The 21816-nt window shown below is 40.4% G+C and overlaps 1 protein-coding gene across 1 annotated transcript in view; it reads left to right on the forward strand.

Annotated features, from left to right (window-relative positions):
* Window positions 1-21816, forward strand: part of fa2h (fatty acid 2-hydroxylase) — a 118234-nt gene that overhangs the window by 71155 nt on the left and 25263 nt on the right. Inside the window, exon 2 of the mRNA XM_041190827.1 lies at window positions 18548-18628. Coding sequence (XP_041046761.1) covers window positions 18548-18628 — 81 coding nt within the window. The remainder of the gene's footprint in view (window positions 1-18547; window positions 18629-21816) is intronic.

The following is a 21816-nucleotide window of genomic DNA, read 5'->3' on the forward strand; positions in this document are numbered from 1 at the left end:
TACTAAAGGGATAAAGTATAAAAATAGGGAAGTGTTGTTGCAACTGTACAAGGCATTGGTGAGACCGCATCTGGAGCACTGTGCACAATTTTGGTCCCCTTGAGGAAGGATGTAATTGCATTGGAGGCAGTTCAGAGGAGGTTCACTAGATTGATTCCAGAGATGCGGGGCTTGTCTTATGAGCAGAGATTGAGCAGTTTAGGCCTATACTCGCTAGAGTTTAGAAGGATGAGAGGAAATCTAATTGTCTATCCCCTTTAGCATCTTATGTATCTCAAAGTAGACATGGAGCAGATGTTTCCCCTTGCAGGGCATTCTAGAATGAGATGCCATAGTTTTAGGCTAAGGGGTGGTAGATTTAAATCCGATGAGGAGGAATTACTTTTCTCAAAGGGCCGTGAATCTGTGGAATTCACTACTTCAGAGTGCAGTGGATGCTGGGACGCTGAATAAATTTAAGGAGGAGATAGACAGATTTTTAATTAGTAACAGGTTGAGAGGTTATGGGGAGAGGGTGGGAAATTGAAGTTGAGGCCAAAATAAGATCAGCCATGATCGTATTGAATCAAGGGGCTACTCCTAGTTCTTATGATAGGCTGTTCAAGAGCGAAATCAGGAAGTAGTTTTTCACAACTGGTGGAATTCTGAAACATTTCTCCTTCCCAATCCAACTGGCTGCTCCTGGATCAATTGATATTTTTTATGGCTGAGATTAATAGCTTTGCGTTAAGTAATAGTATATGTCCTATTGAGCTGAGGTACAGAGCAGTTGCAATGTAATTGAATTGGCGCATCAGACTCAGGGGCTAATTGGGCTACCCTCTCCCTCTCCCTTGCTCCTCTTTCCGCCCCGTCCCCCCGCCACCTTGGCTTCTTCTGTTCACTTGCCTAGATTTTAATCACGGTGATTATTTTTAGTCCTGCTCCTGAACTTGGAGTTTGTATACACAGGCTACTTGTAAATCAAAGTTTACTCAATTCAAGTTACTTGCTTTAGTATTCTTTTAGCAGCATCTTTCCACTTTGCCATTCACGTTGCTTAATTCAAGTTATGAGAATTAAAATTTTCAACTGAAAAATTTTAACTTGATCTATTCCAAGTTGAGCAGACCAGTCAGCTGCTGCCATACAAATGGATCTGGGGAGGCAGTGGCATAGCGGTATTGTCACTTGACTAATATTCCGGAGGCCCAGGATAATGATCTGGCGACCTGGGTTTGAATGCCACCACGACAGATGGTGAAATTTGAACTCAATAAAAATCTGGAATTAAAAGTCTAATGATGACCATTGTCGATTTGTCATAAAAACCCATCTGGTTCACTAATGCCCTTTTAGGGAAGGAAATCTGTGACTCCAGATCCACAGCAATGTGGTTGACTCTGAATTGCCCTCTGAACAAGGGCAGTCAGGGATGGGCAATAGATGCTGGCCGAGCCAACGGTGCCCACATCCCACGAATTAATAAAAAAAAAGAAATTGACATGACATTAGTGCCATAGAATATTGTGGTGTTCAAACAATGAAATTCCACAAGTGAAGACCAGTTCAACCAGTTCTGTTTTTCATTCACTAACGGATGTGGTAAACTTGTACTGTCCCTCAGGATTGTTGAGTGAAATACCAAAATTACCAATCTATTTAGCTCTGCTGATGATTTATCGCTTAGCTGCAGTTTTGTAAGCTTTAGCTCGCATCATTTCTTAGGTGGCACAGTGTGAAGGGACCCTCTGTTGGAGGTGCAGTTACTGTAATCTATTTCAGTCATCTGGGTAACCTGTTACTGCACCTAATCTGTAGAAGCTTAATGCCTCTGTGTTATTGTGCCAGTGTCGGCTCTTTAAAAGAGCTGTTGGCCCCACTGTACCCTCCCCAAAGCCTCAACATCCTAAATGTGCCCAGAATTGATTTAAAAGGCTTGGTGTAAGTTTGTTCCTTTGTACCCTAACTCCAGTATGATACTATTTTTAAAAACCTCATCAACTTGTCCTGCCATTTTTTTTTCAAAATGTAAACCCAATACCTTGCAAGTTTGAGAGAATGGTTATGATACTAAATTAATTAATTGCATGTATTTTGACTTTAGATAAGGTTGGACAAACGCATTTCTTATTATTGGCTTCACCCAATAATATCTTTAAGGGAGGCTCATTGTCATCTTTTAAGCAAAACTCAGATTCCTGAGGGATAGTTCCGAACTGATTGTCAGTAATGAGTGTAGCCTTAACTTCTACAGTCAGTTCTGTATTCCCAGCACTGAGAGAACCTTCCCCTTTTTATCTCAGGTATTCCATCAACAGTCTTCTCTTAGCACTTCGGGCAGAAGTTAGTGAGTATATCGTTATCTGAGTTTTCATGACGAGGTGGATGTGTTTTGTCATGTTGAGGGTATGTATAACAATTTAACAAAATGATGTCATTAAAATTGGTTGCCACCTATCAAAAGTATGATACTAATCTCATAATTTATTAATTTAATCGGCTGACTATCCTAGCTGCCTGGTCATGTGAACGTTTCCTATCACCAGTACCACCAAAAACATTAACTGTTCATCATTGTTTGTGGGGCTTTGTTTTGTGCAAATTAGCAGTCGTGTTTTCCTATTTAGTGATTACACTTAAAGTATTTTATTGGCTGTGAATAGTACTACATAAATGCAAGTTTATTCCTTGTTTTGTATTGCATGACTATGAAAAGGTTTGTGCAAAGCAAATATGCCAACTCCCTCACAAGTTAATACTACAGAAGGACCTGTTGATCATTTTTTTTTTGGGCAAGTGATGGTTTTCAAATCACCTGACTGCACGGAGATTACAACGCACTCCAAATTTAAACTTCAACTTATTCCGAACTCCAGCACATGCGCAGTTTGCTCATTTGTATTAGATCCCCCAGTCATTTCATTTCATTTTGATCATTTCAAAGTTAAATCATTGTTTTAAAATCCACTTGTGCTTGCCATGCCTTATCTCTGCAATCTCCTCCAGTCGTGGTTCCTTTTTCCCCCAAATTTCCTGTTTTCTGATTTCTTTTCTGTACATCCCACCCCTCCTTTTCCTTCCCCACTTCCCTCCATGGATAGCAAAACTTTCTGTTACTTTAGCTCTATTCTGTAGGATTCCCAGTTTTCACCTGCCCACGAACTTGTAACCTCTCTACCTAACCTCGTGACAGTCTCTATCTGAAGCGCCTTGGGATGTTCATTAGGAGTAATTTACACTTACATAAATTGCGACTTTTAAATTTGGGGTATAGTGGCTGAAATGTTTTGGTACAGTGATAAAGGCTTTGTATGTTGCTCATATATTGTAAGGTGCAATTTTGTTGAAAAAAGTTACAAGTACAGTATTGTCCTTCTGAACTGCCAGAATAATTCCACAGTTTCCATTAGTTTTGTTAACTCAGTCACAGCTTCTTTATTGTGTAGGTGCTCTCAAATGCTTAAGGTGCACTTTGCAGAACACCTTCGGTCTGTCCTCAAGCATGAACCGGACCTCCCTGTCACTTGCCATTTCAACACTCCACTCTGCTGTCATGCCCACATGTCCATACTTGCTGGATTGTTCCAGTGAAGCTCAACGCAAACTGGAGGAATAGCATCTCATCTTCCGACTAGGCACTTTACAGCCTTCCAGACTGAATATTGAGTTCAACAATTTTAGATCGTGAACTCTGTCCTCCATCCCCACCCCCTTTCCTATCCCTCTTTTTTTCCCAATAATTTATATAGATTTTTCTTTTCCCACCTATTTCCGTTATTTTTAAATGTATTTCCATCCATTGGTTTATCTCTACCTTTTAGCCTATTTCAATCCCTTCCCTTCACGCCACACCCACTAGGGCTATCTGTACCTTGCTTGTCCTGCTTTCTACCCTTAATTAGCACATTCCTTAGATAATATCACCACCTTCAACACCTCTTTGTCCTTTTGTCTATGACATATTTTGGCTATCTCCACCTATCACTGGCCCTCTATCAAGCTCTACCTGTCCGTCCATCTCTCCCCCGCCCCCAACCGGCTTATATTTCACCTCTTTTCTATTTTTACTTAGTTCTGTTGAAGAGTCATACGGACTCGAAAAGTTAACTGTGTTCCTCTCTGCAGATGCTGCCAGACCTGGGTTTTTTCCAGATATTTTTCTTTTTCTTAAGGTGCCCTGTTTACTTCCTGGATTGTTTGCCAACTGCCACCATAATGGATGTAACAATTAGCACATCAAACAGTTTCAAAACGAACAGCAATCCAGCTACAACAAGCAAATCCATCAACTATGCCAATTTAACTTGGCGCTGCGACAATATTTATTAGGTTAAAGACACTATACGCTCCAGGGTGCTTCACAGGGGCATTTTAAAATATGCTGCTGAAGCAGATTAGCAAATATTAAATCAGTTGACTAAAAGCTTGGTGGTGGTGGTGAGGTAGAGCTGGGTGTCGTTGGCTTATACATGAAAACAAACCTTGTACTTTCAGATGGTGTCACAGAGGGGCAAGCATGTAGCTGAGAAATAGGAAATGCCCAAGGATAGATTCTTAGGGGACATCAGAGATAACCGTGTGGGAACAGGATGAGAAGCCATTGCAAGTGACTCTTTATTTAACTGTATCCAGAACATAGATCCAGGTGAGAGCACTCCTTCCCAGCTGGGCAACAGTGGAGAGGCATTGGAGGAGGATGGTGTGATCGACAGTGTCAAAGGCTGCAGACAGGATGCGGAAGGAAAGTTTACTTTTTATCAAAGTCACAGAGGATCTCATTTGTGACTTTGAGATCTATTTCGGTATTGCGGTTAGGGCAAAAGCCTGTCTGGGGAGATTCAATGATGGGAATGGATTTGGAAGGTGATGACATGCTCAAAGCCTTGGAGAGGAAAGGGAGATTGCAGATGGGTTGGTAGCTTGGGGTCAAAAGTTGGTTTTTGTTTTGAGAAGAATGGCAAAAACAACAGGTTTGAAGGAGAGAGACAACACCTGATGAGAAAACAGTTAATATTGGCTAACATGGGGCTCAGGAGGGGAGCTGGGTCATCTGCTAAGTGGGGATGGCATTGAGAGAGCAAGAGTTGGGTCTCATGAACAAGCTGAGCTTCGAAGGTATGAGCAAAGGTATGAGAAAAACTAGAGGAAGATGAAAATTGAGGACTATAGCGTGCGGAGCTTTAGAGGGAGCTTGGCCTGGTGGGTTAGTAGAGCTAGAGTGCAGCTTTGGTCTAAATTGGTTTCATTTATGCATTTTTAAATACCATCTATACCAAAGTTTTTACCTTCCTACCATGTCACAGAGGCCAAGTGCACCAAATTCAGCAGTGGCCAGAATTTGATTTTCCAGTCCACGTTGGCTTAATGTTGGTAGCCAGCATGGATTTGTTACAAGGAAATCATGTTTAACTTGCTGGAGGTTTTTGGAGAAGTAACAGAGGGTTGATGAGGTATGTTTGACTTGCAAAAGGCATTTGATACAGTGCTGCATAACGGACTTGAGTAAAGTTATAGCTCGTGGAATAAAACGGACAGTAGCAACATGGGGAAGAATCTTGCCCCCATCGGGGCGGAAGTTCAGGAGTGAGGGCGTGCCGCTATTTTAAGTGGGCAGGCCAATTAAGGCCTGTCCAGTGTGACGTCCGCCAGGAAGCACTTTGCGCTCCCTGTGTGGCTGAAGGGGGGGTGATTCCCTCTGCCGGGAGTGCACTCTTTCGCACATGCGCACAAAAGAGCACACTGATCTCCGAGGCCAAGTGCTGCCTCAGGGAGATCGGCTCAGAATTAAAACTTTGAGGGTAAATGTTTAACAAATTTCCCTGACATGTCCCCTCATGTAACACTGTCCATCACTTTAATTCAAACCTTTATTAAATGTTTAAAAACCTCATGAAACCTCATCCCGCCCGTGGATGAGGTTGCATGCTTTTTCTTAAGCCCGCAGGGCTCCCGGCCTGCGCACCAACCCTAAGGTTGGGTGGGCAGCCCTGTCAATAACCTAAATTGTTTGATTAATGGCCTCATTAGGCCGTAGACAAGTCGGCGGGTGCACAGCTGACTTGGCTGCGCCCCTGCCGACCTGAAAACGGAAATGACGTTGGGAGTTCTGCCCGACGTCATCCCGCATCATTTTACGCATCAGTGAGTGAGTCCTGCCCCCCAGCTCACCGACCTAAAGATCCTGCCCATGAATATGAATTGGTTGAGTGACAGGAGATGGGAGTAGTGGTTAATGGATGCTTTTTGGGCTGAATAAGAGGGCATGGTGGAGTTCCCCAGGGATTAGTGTTGGGAACCTTGCTTTCCCTGACACATAGTAATGATTTGAACCTTGATGTACAGGGCACAGTTTCAAAATTTGCAGATGATACAAAATTTGGAAGCTTTGTGAACTGAGAGGATGATAGTCTAGAACTTCAAAGTGACACAGACAAGTTGGTGGAGTGGGCCGACAGATAGTAGATCAAGTTCAATGTAAAAAAAAAAATGTGAAGTGATTCATTTTGGTAGGAAGAGCATGGAGAGACGATGTAAAATAAAGGGTACAATGTTAGAAGGGGTGCAGGAGCAGAGGCACCTGGGTGTTTATATGCGTAAATGATTGAAGGTGGCAGGACATGTTGTGATGGTGGTTAATAACGTACAATATCCTGGGCTTTATTAATAGGGGCATACAGTACAAGAGCAAGGTGGTTATGTTGAGCTTGTATAGGACACCAGTTCAGCCTCGGCTGTAGTTTTGCATCCAGTTCTGGGCATGGCACTTTAGGAAAGATGTGAAGGCATTGGAGAGGGTGCAGAAGGGATTCACGGCAATGCTTCCAGGGATGAAGAACTTCAGTTATGAAAATAGATTGGAGATTTTGGGGCTGTTTACCTTGGAGGAAAGAAGGCTAAGAGGAGATTTACTAGACCTGTTCAAAGTCATAAGGGGTCTGGGCAGAATAGATGAGGGGAAAACATACCGCTGGTGTAAGAATAGTGAACAAGAGGGCACAGATTTATGGTAATTGGAAAAGGAAGAAAGCAAGGTTGTGGGGGAAAGGCACTAGGTGAAGATGCTGTCAGACCTGCTGAGTTTTTCCAGGTATTTTTATTTTCGCTTTGGATTTCCAGCATCCTCAGTTTTTTGCTTTTATATTAATACACTAGGTGAATTGTTCATTTGAAGAGCCAGCCATATGATGGGCCAAATGGCTGCTTTGTGTTGTAACAATTCTGATTCTGTAACCTGGTTACAACCCACATTGCAATGATGCTGACAGGAAGATTAGGCCCAGGATCTTGCTCTGTGTTGTTACTGGTTTGATGGAATTAATAAAAAGCAAAGAAAGCCTGGAAATCTCAGACAAAAATTGCTAGAGGAAAAACTGCAGGTCACTCCACTTGTGAAAAACAGTCAAGTTCATGATTCAGGAGTTCTGATGAAGGGTTGCGTTAGAAACGTGGCCAATGTTTTCTTTGTTCAGCGAAGTGTTACATTAGATTTCATTTGGCACCTAAGGGAATTGCTAATAAAGATATTTAAACACTGTCCCTCCATTACTTACATTTTAAACACCCCATCATTTAACCACAAAATTGAGTATTTCACAATCCTCATACAAATATTACATACAAATATTGTGACTAAGCTTTATTAAAGATGCCATTGGATTACACAACCACAGTACAATTATACTGCTACTGTCAGTAGCCAGAATGATTTAAATATTGAAGCCTATACTTAGCCACGTCCTTGCTCCTTTTTATCGTTCCATCTCATCATTGAGCAGTCATTTAATCTCAGTAACTTCAACCTCCATCTCATTTCACCATGCCACTCCAAACCCCACTTTGTTCCCTGTCTGCCCTGGAGGAAAAGTAATTTCTGCCCACAACCCAATTCACTTGTAACAGCTTAGCCTTTGGTGCTCAGTTTGTCAAAATACTTCTGCAGCTGTCTCTATTGAATCACCCTGTACTGTTACATTTGTCCCCAGAAAGACACTTGTTGGTGCTCTCCCTAGTATAGGCCCCCCCTTCCCCTATCCACCCACCCCCCACTTTGTTCGCTAATGTTTAAGTCTGCACAGTTTGGGCTTGTATAGTGCATAACTGGTTTAGCTTTTCAGTGCAAGATCTGGGGGAGATTGTGGCATAGTGGTAGTTGCGAGACTAGTAATCCAGATGCCTGGGCTAATGCCCTGGGCATGGGTTCAAATCCCACCATGGCAACTGGTAGAATTTAAATTGAATTAATAAAATCTGGGACTGAACATTGTCTCAGTAAGGGTGACCATGAAACTATCATCAATTAAAAAGCCATTTGGTTCACTAATGTCCTTTCTTTTATGAAAGGAAATTTGCCGTCCTTACCCGGCCTGGCCTACATAAGACTCCAGATCCACACCAATGTGATTGACTCTTAACTGCCCTCTGAAATGGCCTATCAATCAGGGATGAGCAACAAATGGTGGCATTGCCAGCAACACCCACATCCCATGAAAGAAAAAAGAAAAGATCAGAACGGACATAACTGATATTTGTTGGGTTCTGTTCTTATCAGCCAAAACTACTCAAAAAAAACTTTAATTTCTACAGTGCCTTTCAAAACATCCCCAAAGTGCTTTCGGAGCCAGTGAAGTGTACTTAAAGTGGCAGGTGGTTTGCACATAGCAGAGTCCCACAATCAGATAATGTGTTTTTAATGATGTGGGGTGAGGGATAAATATTGGCGATTCACTAATAATGCCGTGAGATTTTTAGATCCGCTTGAATGGGTCTCCATTTAATGACTTACCCAAAACAGGGATCTCCACAGTGCAGCATTCTCTTGAAACTTTGCCTCACTGTGCTGCTGAACTGGTCTTTTGCCTTTTAAAGCATGAAGATTAAATCTAATGACTTTTAGAACTTGGTTTTAAAGGTGAACGAAACCTCCATTCTTCTGTGCCTTTGAAATTGAAGTAATTGATATTCAAAGGTGTGTTAATAAACTAAGTAAGGTCATTCAGCCAAACACAGCTTGCTAACAAAGCCTTGCAGGATTTGTGCCTCTGTCTCATTTGTCTGACACTACTTTTTTCTCCTCCAATTTACATTCATATTTAATTTAAAAAAAAATACTGGAAATACTCAGCAGCTCTGGTGGCATCTATGGCAAAAGAGTTAATGTTTCATGTTGAGATGATCCAATCTGAACAGTTCTGATTAAAAGTCATCTCGACCTGAAACACTGGACTGCATTTTATGTACCCCTGCCAGGCTTATTTCTGGAGGGGGAGGAGGAAGGCACATAAATAGGGTGGGTGCCTTCCCGCCACCAACCCCCGCCGCTTCCCGCCTGATCCCCACCACCCCCATTACACAGAGGGTGGGACGGCACTGAAATTGGCCTGTCTGCCATATTCAAATAGGTAATCTAGGGTCAATTAAGCTCATTACCAAGCCAGCTGACCCTGATAATATGCTGCCCATGTAATAAAACATTGGGCAGCCTGATTTTTTTTTTCTTCAACCTTCAGAAGGCAAAATGGAAGAGGAGGGTTCAATCTTCGGGGGCTGCCCTTTTGTGGATCAGGGGGTGGCCCCCTCAGATCAAAGCCCTCTCTTTTCTTAACCACCTCCTTGCCCAACCAAAACTCTCAGCCCAAGGCCCCATACTGATTTGGCTCCAGGAATCCAAGAGCTGTCTTCCTTGTTGCAGTCCTGGCAGTGGCTACTCATGCGTTCTGGTGCTACGGGGACTGATGGAGCTGCCGGCCAGTCGGATTGGCTGGCAGCTCCAGAGGGCGGAACTTTCTCCTCAGTGAAGGGCAGAAGTCCCATTTAGCCCTTAAGGCCACCTGCAGCACGTTATGATTGTGGGCCGGCCAGCATGGAGCATGTCGGTTCCATGCTGACTTTGCTTCCGGGGGTAGGGGCCAACCATGCCCCCCCTTCTTCCCCAGCCCTCCCCTGCTTTATTCAGACAATTAGCTCTGTTCCTCTCCACAGATGTTACCTGAGCTGCTATTAAGAGCATTTTTTGTTATTTCCCAGCATCCAAAGTATTTTGCTTTAGTATTATAATCATGTTTAATGAATGTGATGCCCACTTATAGTAGATGTTGATTTTCCTCCCCACCCTCCTCCACCCTCTTGAAATGTGCAAATTGCTGAGAGTTCTTTAGGGTTAATGAAACTATGAGCTCATCTACTTAATTGAGCCAACCCAGTCAAATGGAATGTTGAACTAGGTGTGACAGAATTTTCTTCATTCTATTGTTGTCAGTTGCATGACCAGTTTTTCTAGAAAGATTGAAAGTTGCTCTAAATTTGATCACAGTGCATCTTGACGAATTGTGTTTGACTATAGTTACCAAGTTACAGCAACAAATATGTGCATTGATATAATGCCTTTAATGTAATAAAATATCCCTAGGCACTTTAAAATCAATTTGACACTGGGCCACATGAAATTTTGGGACAGGGAAGTAGGCTTTAAAGGAAGAGCGAGGCAGAGGGATTTAGGGCAAGTTTGAGGGCTCAGCACCTAGGTACAGGTGGTACCATCAAAGGTGAAGTGCTGAAAATTGAGAATATGCAAGAGGATAGAGCTTGAGTTTTGAGCAGAGTTGAAGGAGACCTAACTTACTTCCTCAGTTAAAACCAATGATGAATGTTAAAATATTCTACCATTCAGTGTTGGAAGCTTCCAATAAAATTTTGTTCTCGTCTTTAAAATAAGTACAGGCAAAGCCTACAATCTGAATTATTTCTAGCCTGGTCTCTAATTTGAATAGGGGTAAAGTTAGTCTAAGCACCACCTACAGATATGCAAATTAGCTAATGTAGTATAATGAACCAGAGTTTACAAATCAATATTTAAATTCCTTTTTTTTAATTTAACTAGGTGAATTAATCTCCAGGCCCTGAACAAGGATTATATTATACGAATGTCCTAGATGTACTAAATGAAACTTGTTTCCTTTTTGTAGTTTATTTGAGACTGTAACCTAAATGAGGGCAGTTGGCCTGGTAATTGTTGTATGTCTAGGTATAAGGGAATGAATGAAATACTTACCACCCAGTATAAACTGAATTCTCACTTGCCAAAGTCCTGGCTTCAGAAACTTAAGACAAAATGTTCAGTTAATGCTGGATGAGGTGATCCAGAAATAACAGTAATATTGGGCATGATGTGTAAAGAGGTAAAATCATGGCAGATGAGATTTAATGCAGTTAAGTGTTAAATACTACGAATAAGATTGTTCATGGAGCTATTTATTTTCCAATGTTGAAATATCTAAGGGTGAACCTGAGACAATAGGGGGTTTATGGTGCAGTGGGTAGCATCCTTCGTTCTGAGCTAGAAGCTCCGGTTTCAAGTCCCACTCTGGGACTTAATGGAAGGTACATTCATAATGTGGCCAACAGGTTGGATAACAACCTGAAAATCCTTACAAAATGTCTATGGCAGGTGGTAAGAGTGGGAGAGTATCCTAGTCAGCCAGAGCCTGGAGAAGGCAACAGCAAATTGCTGCAGCACCTTGTCAAGCAGAACCATGGAAGTCCATGATCGTCACCATGAAGAGAACGAAAGAACCTGAGACATCTAGGAACCTTAATATCTACATGGTGCCTTTGAGGTCCCCTGTCTATTTTAGGGTAGATAGCAAATTAATTGATGACGTTTATAGTCACCAATGTTGTGTCCAATTGGTTAGCAATTTAAAAAGGAAACGTGAAATTCTGGAGGCAGTGTAGCATGGAGTCAGTAAGCTAATCCATGGCATTGCACACCAAGAAAGGAGAAATTGGATCCTCAAAAGGAAGTGTCTGAAGTATCATCTTGGATGTATAAGGTTCTTAACATGGAATAATGCTTTAAATGGAATTGTTGGAATAAATTTATGTTTGTGTTAATGTCAGGAGATTCCTCAATGTGACAAAACCTTTCCCTTAACCTTGATTCTCACTTCATTTGAAGTCTGAGATCCTTGTAATGTGTTAGGTTTACCAAGAAAACATACGGTTGATCACTTCTTAAACCAGAAAATTGTATAATTTGGGTAAAAGTGAATTAACTTTGTATGCGGAGCTAATGAGATGGCTTGTATAAGGATGAACAGTTAGATAAAATAGTAATTGATTTTTGGTGATCAACTGAAAGATATCTTAGAAAATTGAAATCTTTAAAAAACATACCTTTTTGCAATGGATTGTCAATGTTACTTTGCCTCCTTGCATTCTGTAGATATCAAAAATGCAGAATGTAATCCATTCCTCTTTAGTGAAAGCTATAACTTCAATCTGAAAACCCTAGGTTGTTGTTGAAATGTTGAAGAGACTTGCATTCTACGGTACATACATTTCTCCAGTGAAATATATGTTGACTCCTACCGACAACTTCAATGTGAGCGATTCAGTAATGGTTTGTGTACCTAATCTCACTTGCAAAAGCCTTCATATCAAAGAAAAATTAACACTTTTTCTCTAAGTAGAGAATACTTGATCTTACTCCTGTTCCTGTCAGGTGTTCTATTTCTAGGTTAGATTTTTTGATTCCCTTTGTTGGAACTGAGCTACTTACCAACATTTTTTCCCAAAACTATACTTCATAAAATTTGAGTGTTACATGATCGTTCAGTGTTGGCATAGGGTGCAGATCAAGTCAGTTTCTTGCAATACTGTATATTACTCAATGGATTTATAATTACAGTTAATATTTGACATACCCATTTTATATATAGAACATTCAGCTCAAGGAGTTTTTAGTTTCCAGGCTCTGGGTGTACTAGGACTGAAGGGCCATAAGACAGTGGTCTTTCCCTACTGCGTGTTTGCAGCAGTTGCCCCAAACTTTAGTGCGTCCCTCACCAGTTTTCATGTTGGGGGAGAAAGTGCTTGAAAGTTAAGCTCTGAATATTGTTTGGAGAGGTCTCTCTGTGATGAATACTTTTTAAACTAAATAAATGCATGGCCTTCAAAGAACAAGGTTTTAACAATTATATAAAATATGTGTGGTTTTCTACACGAATAAGCCTATTAGCAGAAATTATAATGGTGATAATGTACTGAATGATAAAAACTTTGTATATACACAGAATACAAGTTTCATAATCACTATTGAAGTGGGAACATAAGAAATAGGAACAGGAGTAGACCATTGAATCAAGAGCCAATAAACTGTGTACAAATGGATTACTATCCAATCTAAATCCATATATTTATCATCACTTGGGCCTAGTCAGTTTAATTATCGACCTAGTCAGTTTAATTATTGAAAAGTGTGAAGTAAAATTGTACCAGTATTGCAAGATCTGCACCCTTTTGCAATTGAATTCAGATGGCTTTTCCCATTATATAATTTAAGTTCTTACGGATATTACTGACCCTTGAAAGCCTAAATCCAATTGATTACCTTCACCCTCCAAGAATTAATTGCATGTGCCACGTACGCGCACACCCACACCCACCCACCAATTGGGTGGAGCATGGGAGTTGTCGAATAGAAAATCCAGTAAGGATACAGCTTGCATTAAGAACTTGGGTTTGTTGAGTTTTTGTTGCAAATATCTTTAAAATATAACTGAACTTGTAAAGACTGCAAGCTCATACTTCAAACCTATTTTAGCAGGGACCATGTAGAAATATGGAACTTTCTCAAAAATTACCATTTTTAAAATGGGGAGCAGCTTTAGTACCCACTGAAATTCATTCTAATAAGCCAGGTCTTTTGTAGTGCTCGGTCTGTTAATGAAATGTTTATATTTTCTAGGCTGATGAATGTGGCCAATGAGCATGAACTTGCTTCTGTTTCCAATGTGGTAAACACTGGTGCTTGATGAGAGGTGGCATCATATCAAATGTCACAAAGGAACTTGATTTGTAACAACAGGTTGAGTTGCCAAAACAAAACTTCATATTTTGTTTCAGAACTGACCTGTTACACAAACTGCATTTGACCAGATGTTTAAGCTCTTGTATTTGCTTTTATTTCTCATCCATAATCTCTGTTGCCAAGATGACTAGTGGAAGGCCTATATTAAAGGTTTTGCAAGCGTTGCTAATTGTCTGATCCGGTGGTGCCATGAGGAGATTGGGAATTATAGATGCAAAGTTCATGTCCTGCCACATTCAGTACAGTGCCGTTGCCCACTTTGCACCACATTTGCAAGCCACCGTCAATCTCGTCAATTCTGCATACAAGAAACTAGGCCTGTCCTTGAATATTGCCAAAACAAAACTCCTATCAACCCACACCTGGTCAGCCAAATATCCCACCTCCTATAAGCGTTGAAGGAGAGACTCTGCATATGTTGAGCTCTTCCCATCCCTTGGCAGCCCCCTCTTAAAAGGCCACCATTGACAAGATCCAACGTCAGATCAGCTGCACCAGTTCAGCCTTCTACAAACTGTGGCAATGACAAAGACCTCTGCAAGTCAACAGAAGTATTAATGTACAGAACAGTTGTCGTCACTACACTACTGTATAGCAGTAAAAACTGGTCTGTGTATCAGTGACATGAGTGCTAAAGAAATTCCATCAACAATGCCTCTGTCGCATCCCCCGAAATGAATAGGAGGATTGTCGAAGAGATACAAGTATCCTTCTTGAAGCCAGCTCCACAAGCAGTCAGGCAAAACTCCAGTAAAATCCAACTTCAGTGGACTGGACACAGTGTCCATTTGGCCTTTAAGGTGTTTCTCCTGCCAAGTCCTGTTTTCTCAACTCGAAAGACCAATGTTCCAGGGGAGGACAAAGAAAATGCTTCAAAGACACTCTGAAGCTCTCCTTGAAGAATGGCAGCATTGACATTAATGACTGGGAGGGGCTTGCTACCAATCATTCAAAATGACAACACCTTATCCATCAAGCTGCACCCTGCTATGAGTCGCAATGTCTTAATGATGAGACACAGGGTAGCAGCAGAGAAGGAAAGGAAGCAAATACTGCATTCCAGATCCCACTATCTCGTGGGATGTCCAGTCTGATGTGCTCAAAGGTTTGTGGCAGAGAATCAGCCTGTCCAGTCAAATGAAGGCCCATGGCAGAAACTCATGACCCCAAGCAGACATCATCCTGGGATCAAGGGACAGCAAACAGCAAGCTCTCAAGTGTCAGTGTACTGTACCAAGATAAGAACACAAGTGTACAATTTAGCCCCTTGAGCCTGTTCTATTCAACTGGGTCATGTTTGATCTGTAACTTTACTCCATCTACCTGTAACCCTTAACACGCTTTCCTAATAAAAACATTAATGATGCATTGCCCTATAGAGGCAATTTTTCCAAATGCCATGCCTAGGTAGTAGAACTGATTTGAAGCAAACACGGCAGGGTCAGCTTCAGCTTGTTTTCATGAGGCCAGCAAAGTTTGAGGTTAGTTCATCCTGCTGCTTGGATAGATTAGAGGGGGAAGGGAGAAAAACAGTCACAGTATTGAATGCAGAGTTTTGTAATCTGGGTGTTGAATCTTTGTTCAAGGTGCTAATTAAAATGCAGCACTTGGACAGACTTCACCCTTCTGATTGAACATCAAGTTGAATTTCAGTTAAAAACACTTTCTTGTCCCTTCTATAAAAAATCAATTTCTATCCGTTTTTTTGGGGGGGGCGGTGTTCCTTTCAACTTCTCAGAATCTTTACCAAGACCTTTAATTTTCATGGTGTGGAACCAGCCCAGTACTTGAAAATATATGCCTGATCTTAAATCCTGCTCTCATTCAAAGATAACACTCCCTTAAAAGTAGTAGTATTGATTTGTGGTGTGTATTACCACCTCCAGTGAATCACAGGAATATTGCTAGCTCTTGTGCTTTGTATTTGGCAGACCTTCCCAGTTTCGTTTGAGACAGCTGTTCTCCACCCCATCCCCCCCCCCCCCACCCCCAACCACAAACAATATTCCTGCACTGTACACCATCTTGGTGGTGCATGTCCATTTGTTAGCAAAATTGTTTGCTGTCTTGGCTCAAGTTTGGGCTTTGCTTGTGAAACATTGTTCATCTCCTTAGCCATGCCCGTGTGCAGATTAATTCCTGCCAATACTCAATCTGCAATTGGGTCAGTTGTGGTCCGATAGATAATACTGGAGATGGTCATATATGGTATATTCAGTTAAGTAATGTAACACACGTGTGCATCAGATGTGACTCCGTTGACTATAGGTGATTGTTATATTTAATGTCGTCTTTGAGGAAAGTCTGCAGAAACTAATATGTATACTGCATGTCCCTCTGCATCACTTGGAGGCCAATTTGGATGCTAAAGATCTGCATTGAGTTTTTTTTAGGGGGGTGTCTGACACCTTCAACAGAGTGGCTGGACAGAAGTGAAGGAAAACAAAGTTTACCTTGAGATTTCTCTCCCAGAATCAGCGAAGGTATCAGCAGATCAAGTATGATCCAGGAAGCCTGGAAATTGACACGAGCCAGTCATGTGATTCCACTCTTGCACCTTGACAAAAATACAATCAAGTTCCATACATCAATGTATTTGTAGGTCTGAGAAGGACCTTCTGACAGCGATTGGGAGATCTGTAAAATGTAGGTCCCTTACTGTTCAAGTAGTGTATTTTTCTGGTATATTTTTTCTTTAATTTTGAGGAATGTTAATGATTACATAGTAATTTGTAGCCTGAGTAGAATAGGATTTGTATCCAGCAAATTATCTAACACCTGTGGCACTACTTATCTTCTAATTTGTAGAAGATTGGTGTTCTGGCCTTGCAACAGAATGTCATATCATACATGTTGCTTAAACACAATTTTTCGGTGGTTTTTCCTTGCCTCCCACCACCCACTCCCCAAATAAATTATGGAATGATTCTAAACAGATTACTCCTTTCTTATAATGTACATGTTAGCAGAAGCTGAATATAAAGAGTGGAAAGGTTTTGTTGTGTTTCTTTTCTGAAGCTTCAGCTTGCTTAGCTGCTGATTTTGATACTTTGCTTGGAATGTTGCCTGCTTTCTAAGACATTTCTGCTCTAGTACAAGATGGTTTTGATTATTTGCTCCATTTTCCATAGTTGTAGGACAGTTAAATTATTGTTCAGCTGTTAAACTTCATGAGTATTGAAATTTATAGTTATACATGTCAAATGGTGTTTAATCTCTGTGTAGGAAATTGTGGCCTTTCGTTCATGGAAGTTTATCTGTATTACTGATTTCTGTCTCTATCTGATCTTGAAATCAGATTATTGCAAAAATCAGATTATTTCAAAAAGGGTTTTAATTTTACTTGCTGCTCTGATAGCTACTGGAGTTTTAGTATTGTGTGGCTAGTGCACTCCATGTGTAACCCCGCACTGATATTGGCATTCAGTTGTCTTTTGGAGTGGAATGTTGTGGCATTTGAATCTGAGGATTGTCCACACATTCATCTAGCAGGAGATACAGGCAGGCATTCAACAGCAACTACAATAGACTAAGAACTCTTCGTTTTTTTTTATTTCCACCTCTTCCCTAGAAAGTGACTGGTGCTAGTGGAACTGCATCTCAACAAGAAATCAATGTCTTGAGAGAGGAGAAAATTGCATGCCAGAAGTGTAGCATTAATTTAACTTAATCTAACTGCTCCCAGTTGAAGGATGTTAGATCGATGTGGATTTTGTTTGTGAACTCACTGGAAGTATTCAAAAGGATTCACTAAAGGAAATGTATTAATTATTAAGATCAACATTTTCACTTTGTTTTATGCATTCAAGGTATTGGTTCAACTTGAATAGTCTCCCTCTTTACTGACCTAAAGAACAATCACATCATATCACATATAGTATTACTTTGTCCAGGCATCATTCAATAGTAATAGCATCAAGTTGCAAGGTTTTGCAGGACTCAGCTCTATGGGATGGCTGTTCCCTGGGAACAGCAAGATAACTATCAACTCCATGAAAGGCATCCTTTGGTCTGCCTAAAACTTGCTGGTCTCCTAGTGCAAAGAGCTGTGATGACTGAGTATTGCAGACTGACACATTGCAAAATCCAGGACTACCGAGGAAGGCAGCCATCCCAGAGGCCCAGTGGGGAAAGGCCACAGTCTAATGCACTCCTGCCACAACACATGGAGGGGCTGGGAACTGTGTAAAAACCTCGAGCTGTATGTTTTACATGAAATGAATATTGCAAATATAACTTGTAATAGTGGGTGTACTTGCCTCCTCAGATTGCCACATACTGAATTGAAAGAAACCGATCTCATCTGCACTTTACATAACTATTCAAGTTTAACATTGCATTATGTATCTTACAAATTTTATGAATAAAGTATATTTTTGGAAAAAAGTAGAGTCTCAGAGCACTAAGGTACAACTTAAGCACTTTTTGCAAATACTCATCAATTCAACCCAAAGTAACTTGGTGGTCCATCAGTTCTGATGGACTGGTGAATTTTTTTGACTCTTGCATTACTTTTCTCTCTCCTTTCCCTTTATCCTGTGCCCACCTTGGAATTAAAAGAATTAAATTTTTGCAAAACCAGGAGTGAAGTTGCATTTTATTATTGTAAAAATGAGTGATTCACTGCACTACATAGTTTGTTATCTACTTTTTTATATACTGGATTAAGACCGAATGACTCTCTCTTTAATTCCACAGGCTGTTCGGGAACGAAGTAGAGCCAATCGGGAATCAAATTCGGTGATGGATGCCAGATGCAAGTCAGTGGATCCAGATAATGTAAGGGACTTGTTAAAGCCAGAGTCACTCAATCCTAAGAACTCATGAAGTTATTCTGAGCAAATAATCTTACTGCCCTGTGGAGTGATTCATTTTCTTTATAGCTCCCTGTAATCATTCAGTAACTGATGGGTGTACACATTCGGAGGAGTCTAAATTAAATGGGGATTGGGGGCAATGGAGTGTGAAATCTTTAAAACCCTAACCTGTTACAGAATATTGTTTCTAACAGATCTGATGAATTTGTCTAGTTATTGCATGTTAATTTCGGAATGGTATAAAAATTCAAGATCAGTTTTTCTGCTTCCTTTTTGGAGGTCAATATTAATCCTCAACTATATATGGTGCTTTTGTACTTCATCAAAAAAATCACCTCCAAAATATTAAGCAATTCTGAAAAAAGCTAACATTATCCATGAGATTGTTGTTTTGGAAATCTGTTCTAAAGTTTTAGCTTCAGAAGCCAACGATTTCTTGGCTTGGGGGAAGGATGTGGAGCTTCTGCATTGGCTCTTTGTCCTGGAGCTTGCGCACTTATGCTTCACACCTTTTGCTTGTGTGCTCTCGCTCTTTGTTCTAGAGTTTGTATCTTAAAAAGCAAATCAGGATTTTCTTTGTGGTCATTAGCATAAAAGATATGTTTTCTCTCAGTTGGATTTGAAAGGCTCTTTCATAGGAAAATGCACCTTCAACAGATTTGAAGAATTCTGCCAGTCTCGTTTATCCCTGCAAAATAAGCTCTAGTTTTGAAGTTTCTCCTCTACATCTGTAGTTGAAACACTACGTTAATCTCTGCACAGTTCCTTGTTTGCTCTGTTATAGTCAAGAATTATTGAAGATGTGTTCATATGCAGATAGGTTTTTCTGTAGGACTGGAAATCTATACTTAGTCCCAAGCTCACAACAAACACTTATAGTTTTCACAGCCTTGTAAATTTAGTTACAGCTTGATTTTTTAAAAAGAATAATTCTCTACTTCTGTGTGTTTTTAGTCTTTATAATTTACTAGTTTCTTTAATTGCTAGTATCCTTAATATGGAGCTCTTCTTTTTCAACTCAGTAAAGAAAAGCACATTTTGAAGAAAATGTGGTCTTAAGGGTAGAGGTATGAAGTTTTTAGCTTGGATATTTGTTTCAATGTACTAATTAATTCCTGTGTGATCTGTTGAAATCTTGATGGTTTTTGTAGTGCCCAAGTAAGGAGCACTATATATTCTGACCTTCCATCAATTCTGTGTTGCATTTTCACCTCCGTGCTACTACCTATATTGTGTTTGTGTAATGGTGGAGTTGAAGCTCTTGAGTTTAAACCATTGTGTGGAGTTAGCTTATTTTTAGCAGCTACCAAAGTGACAAAGTTGGACTTAGTGCTCCTGTATTAGGAAGAGAAAACTGGCTAGGGATTGCATTCTTGATCAATGTGACCCTGTTTGTATGGATGTCTGATCAGGACCGGATCCAACCTGGTGATGCTTCGGCCCATCATCTGAATAATGTTTCCATGGGTAAAGAGTTTTGTAGTGCCCATAGAACATCACCAAGTGAGTAATACTTAGATTGGAGTAGAGAGAAAATTATCCAGATATTGTACGTGTGCGTTTAAAACCAAGAGGTGATGGTTGATTGGTTTTAAGAAGTTACCTACCAACACTTTGATTCCTTTTTTTATATAACCTACATTTCTGTTCCAATTTTTCACAAATCTTGCTCTTTTTCCTGATGTAAAAGTAAAATAATTTGAAATTCACCATTACGCTAGTCTTATACTTGGGACTTAGTAATTTAAATTTGCATCTCCCATATCAGTCTATTCTTTCTTAAAAGCCCCCGTGTTTCTTTCCTCTTGGAGTGAGTGAGAAGCATCCTGTTTCTCGGTACCTGTCAAGGTGGGTTTTGCTGAAATGTTGGAATGTATGCCATGGGGCAACTTGGCATTCAATTTGTCCATCATGGGAAAATTCCAAATATTCCCCTGAAGGCATGACTAAGATCTTGTGTTGAGCCCTGGAATGTTGACGCTTGCCAGGTTAGTTGCGGTATTGACAATGGGCTAGCAGCATTTTCCATGATTTTCCTTATATCTCTATTCTGGACAGAGAAACCTGTATTGTTAGCTGCCAATTGTTACATGTCCACTTTTTTAATCACATTAATGGTAACCCTGGATTTCATTTGCTATGCCATGTTGTTTGATGCATGTTGTGCAACTCCTGTGATCTTGTGATGTGCTGAGTTCATTTGAGAGAAACCATATTGAGAATTTACAGAAATATGTTTGGTTTGTGGTGCACTAAGTGACTTGTTGAACTGAGTGTCTTCTGGAATTTTTTTTCTCAGCAATTTGGTTTCTGGAAATGTTCATTTTGTCACCTATGTTTGCAGGGAAAGGCTAGAGTAAGCAGTGCAGTTTATGTAAAGACAAGGTAGTTTTAGCACCCTAATTATTTTAGGTTTTTAGAATGCTTTCAATGCAGATTCAATGATCTGGAATTCTAATGAAATCCAATTAATATATTTTTAAAATAAATGCATTATGCAGTCCATTACGTGCAGTGTCTGAGGCTGATGTCAAATGCTCAGACATAGAACAGATGCTCACAGACACAGAACCTGTCAAGTCTAGTGAGCTGGCTTCTCTCCACCACTCGATATCGAGTCAGAGTTCCATAAGGACACTTAGAGTCCCCTCTGCTTATCTGATAACTATTTTATCCTGTATGCCAGTATCTTTGTATGTGATGCAACAATTTGTAAATCAGCTTTTATCATCTGTTTTAGGGTTTAGAACATTCTTGATGTTTCCTATGCACAAGTGCTCATTACATTTCACTGTAGCCTTTAATTCCTCATTTCTTCTGATCTTTATCCTGCAAAAGGATTTATTCCCAATTCATCAAAGGAATCGATTCAGCAATTGATACTCCATTCATTGCCTTGCTCACTGCTGCTGTTATGAACAGCCTACCTAATAACATCTGAGTATTGCTGAAAAAAAAGGCATGTCTAAGCTTTTTGTCTTGCACTCATCAGGACACTTGCAAGAATACCAACATAAGAGGAAAAATAACAATTTGTACTGTAGCTGAAGAGAGTGCTGATTGCCTGACCATCTGAGTGTGAAGTGCTTTTAACCTAACAGCCCTACAGCACTCTAGCTCCTCTACTTACATTATTCTACATAATATCAA

The sequence above is a fragment of the Carcharodon carcharias genome, chromosome 7, assembly GCF_017639515.1.
Source record: "Carcharodon carcharias isolate sCarCar2 chromosome 7, sCarCar2.pri, whole genome shotgun sequence".
NCBI lineage: Eukaryota > Metazoa > Chordata > Chondrichthyes > Lamniformes > Lamnidae > Carcharodon > Carcharodon carcharias.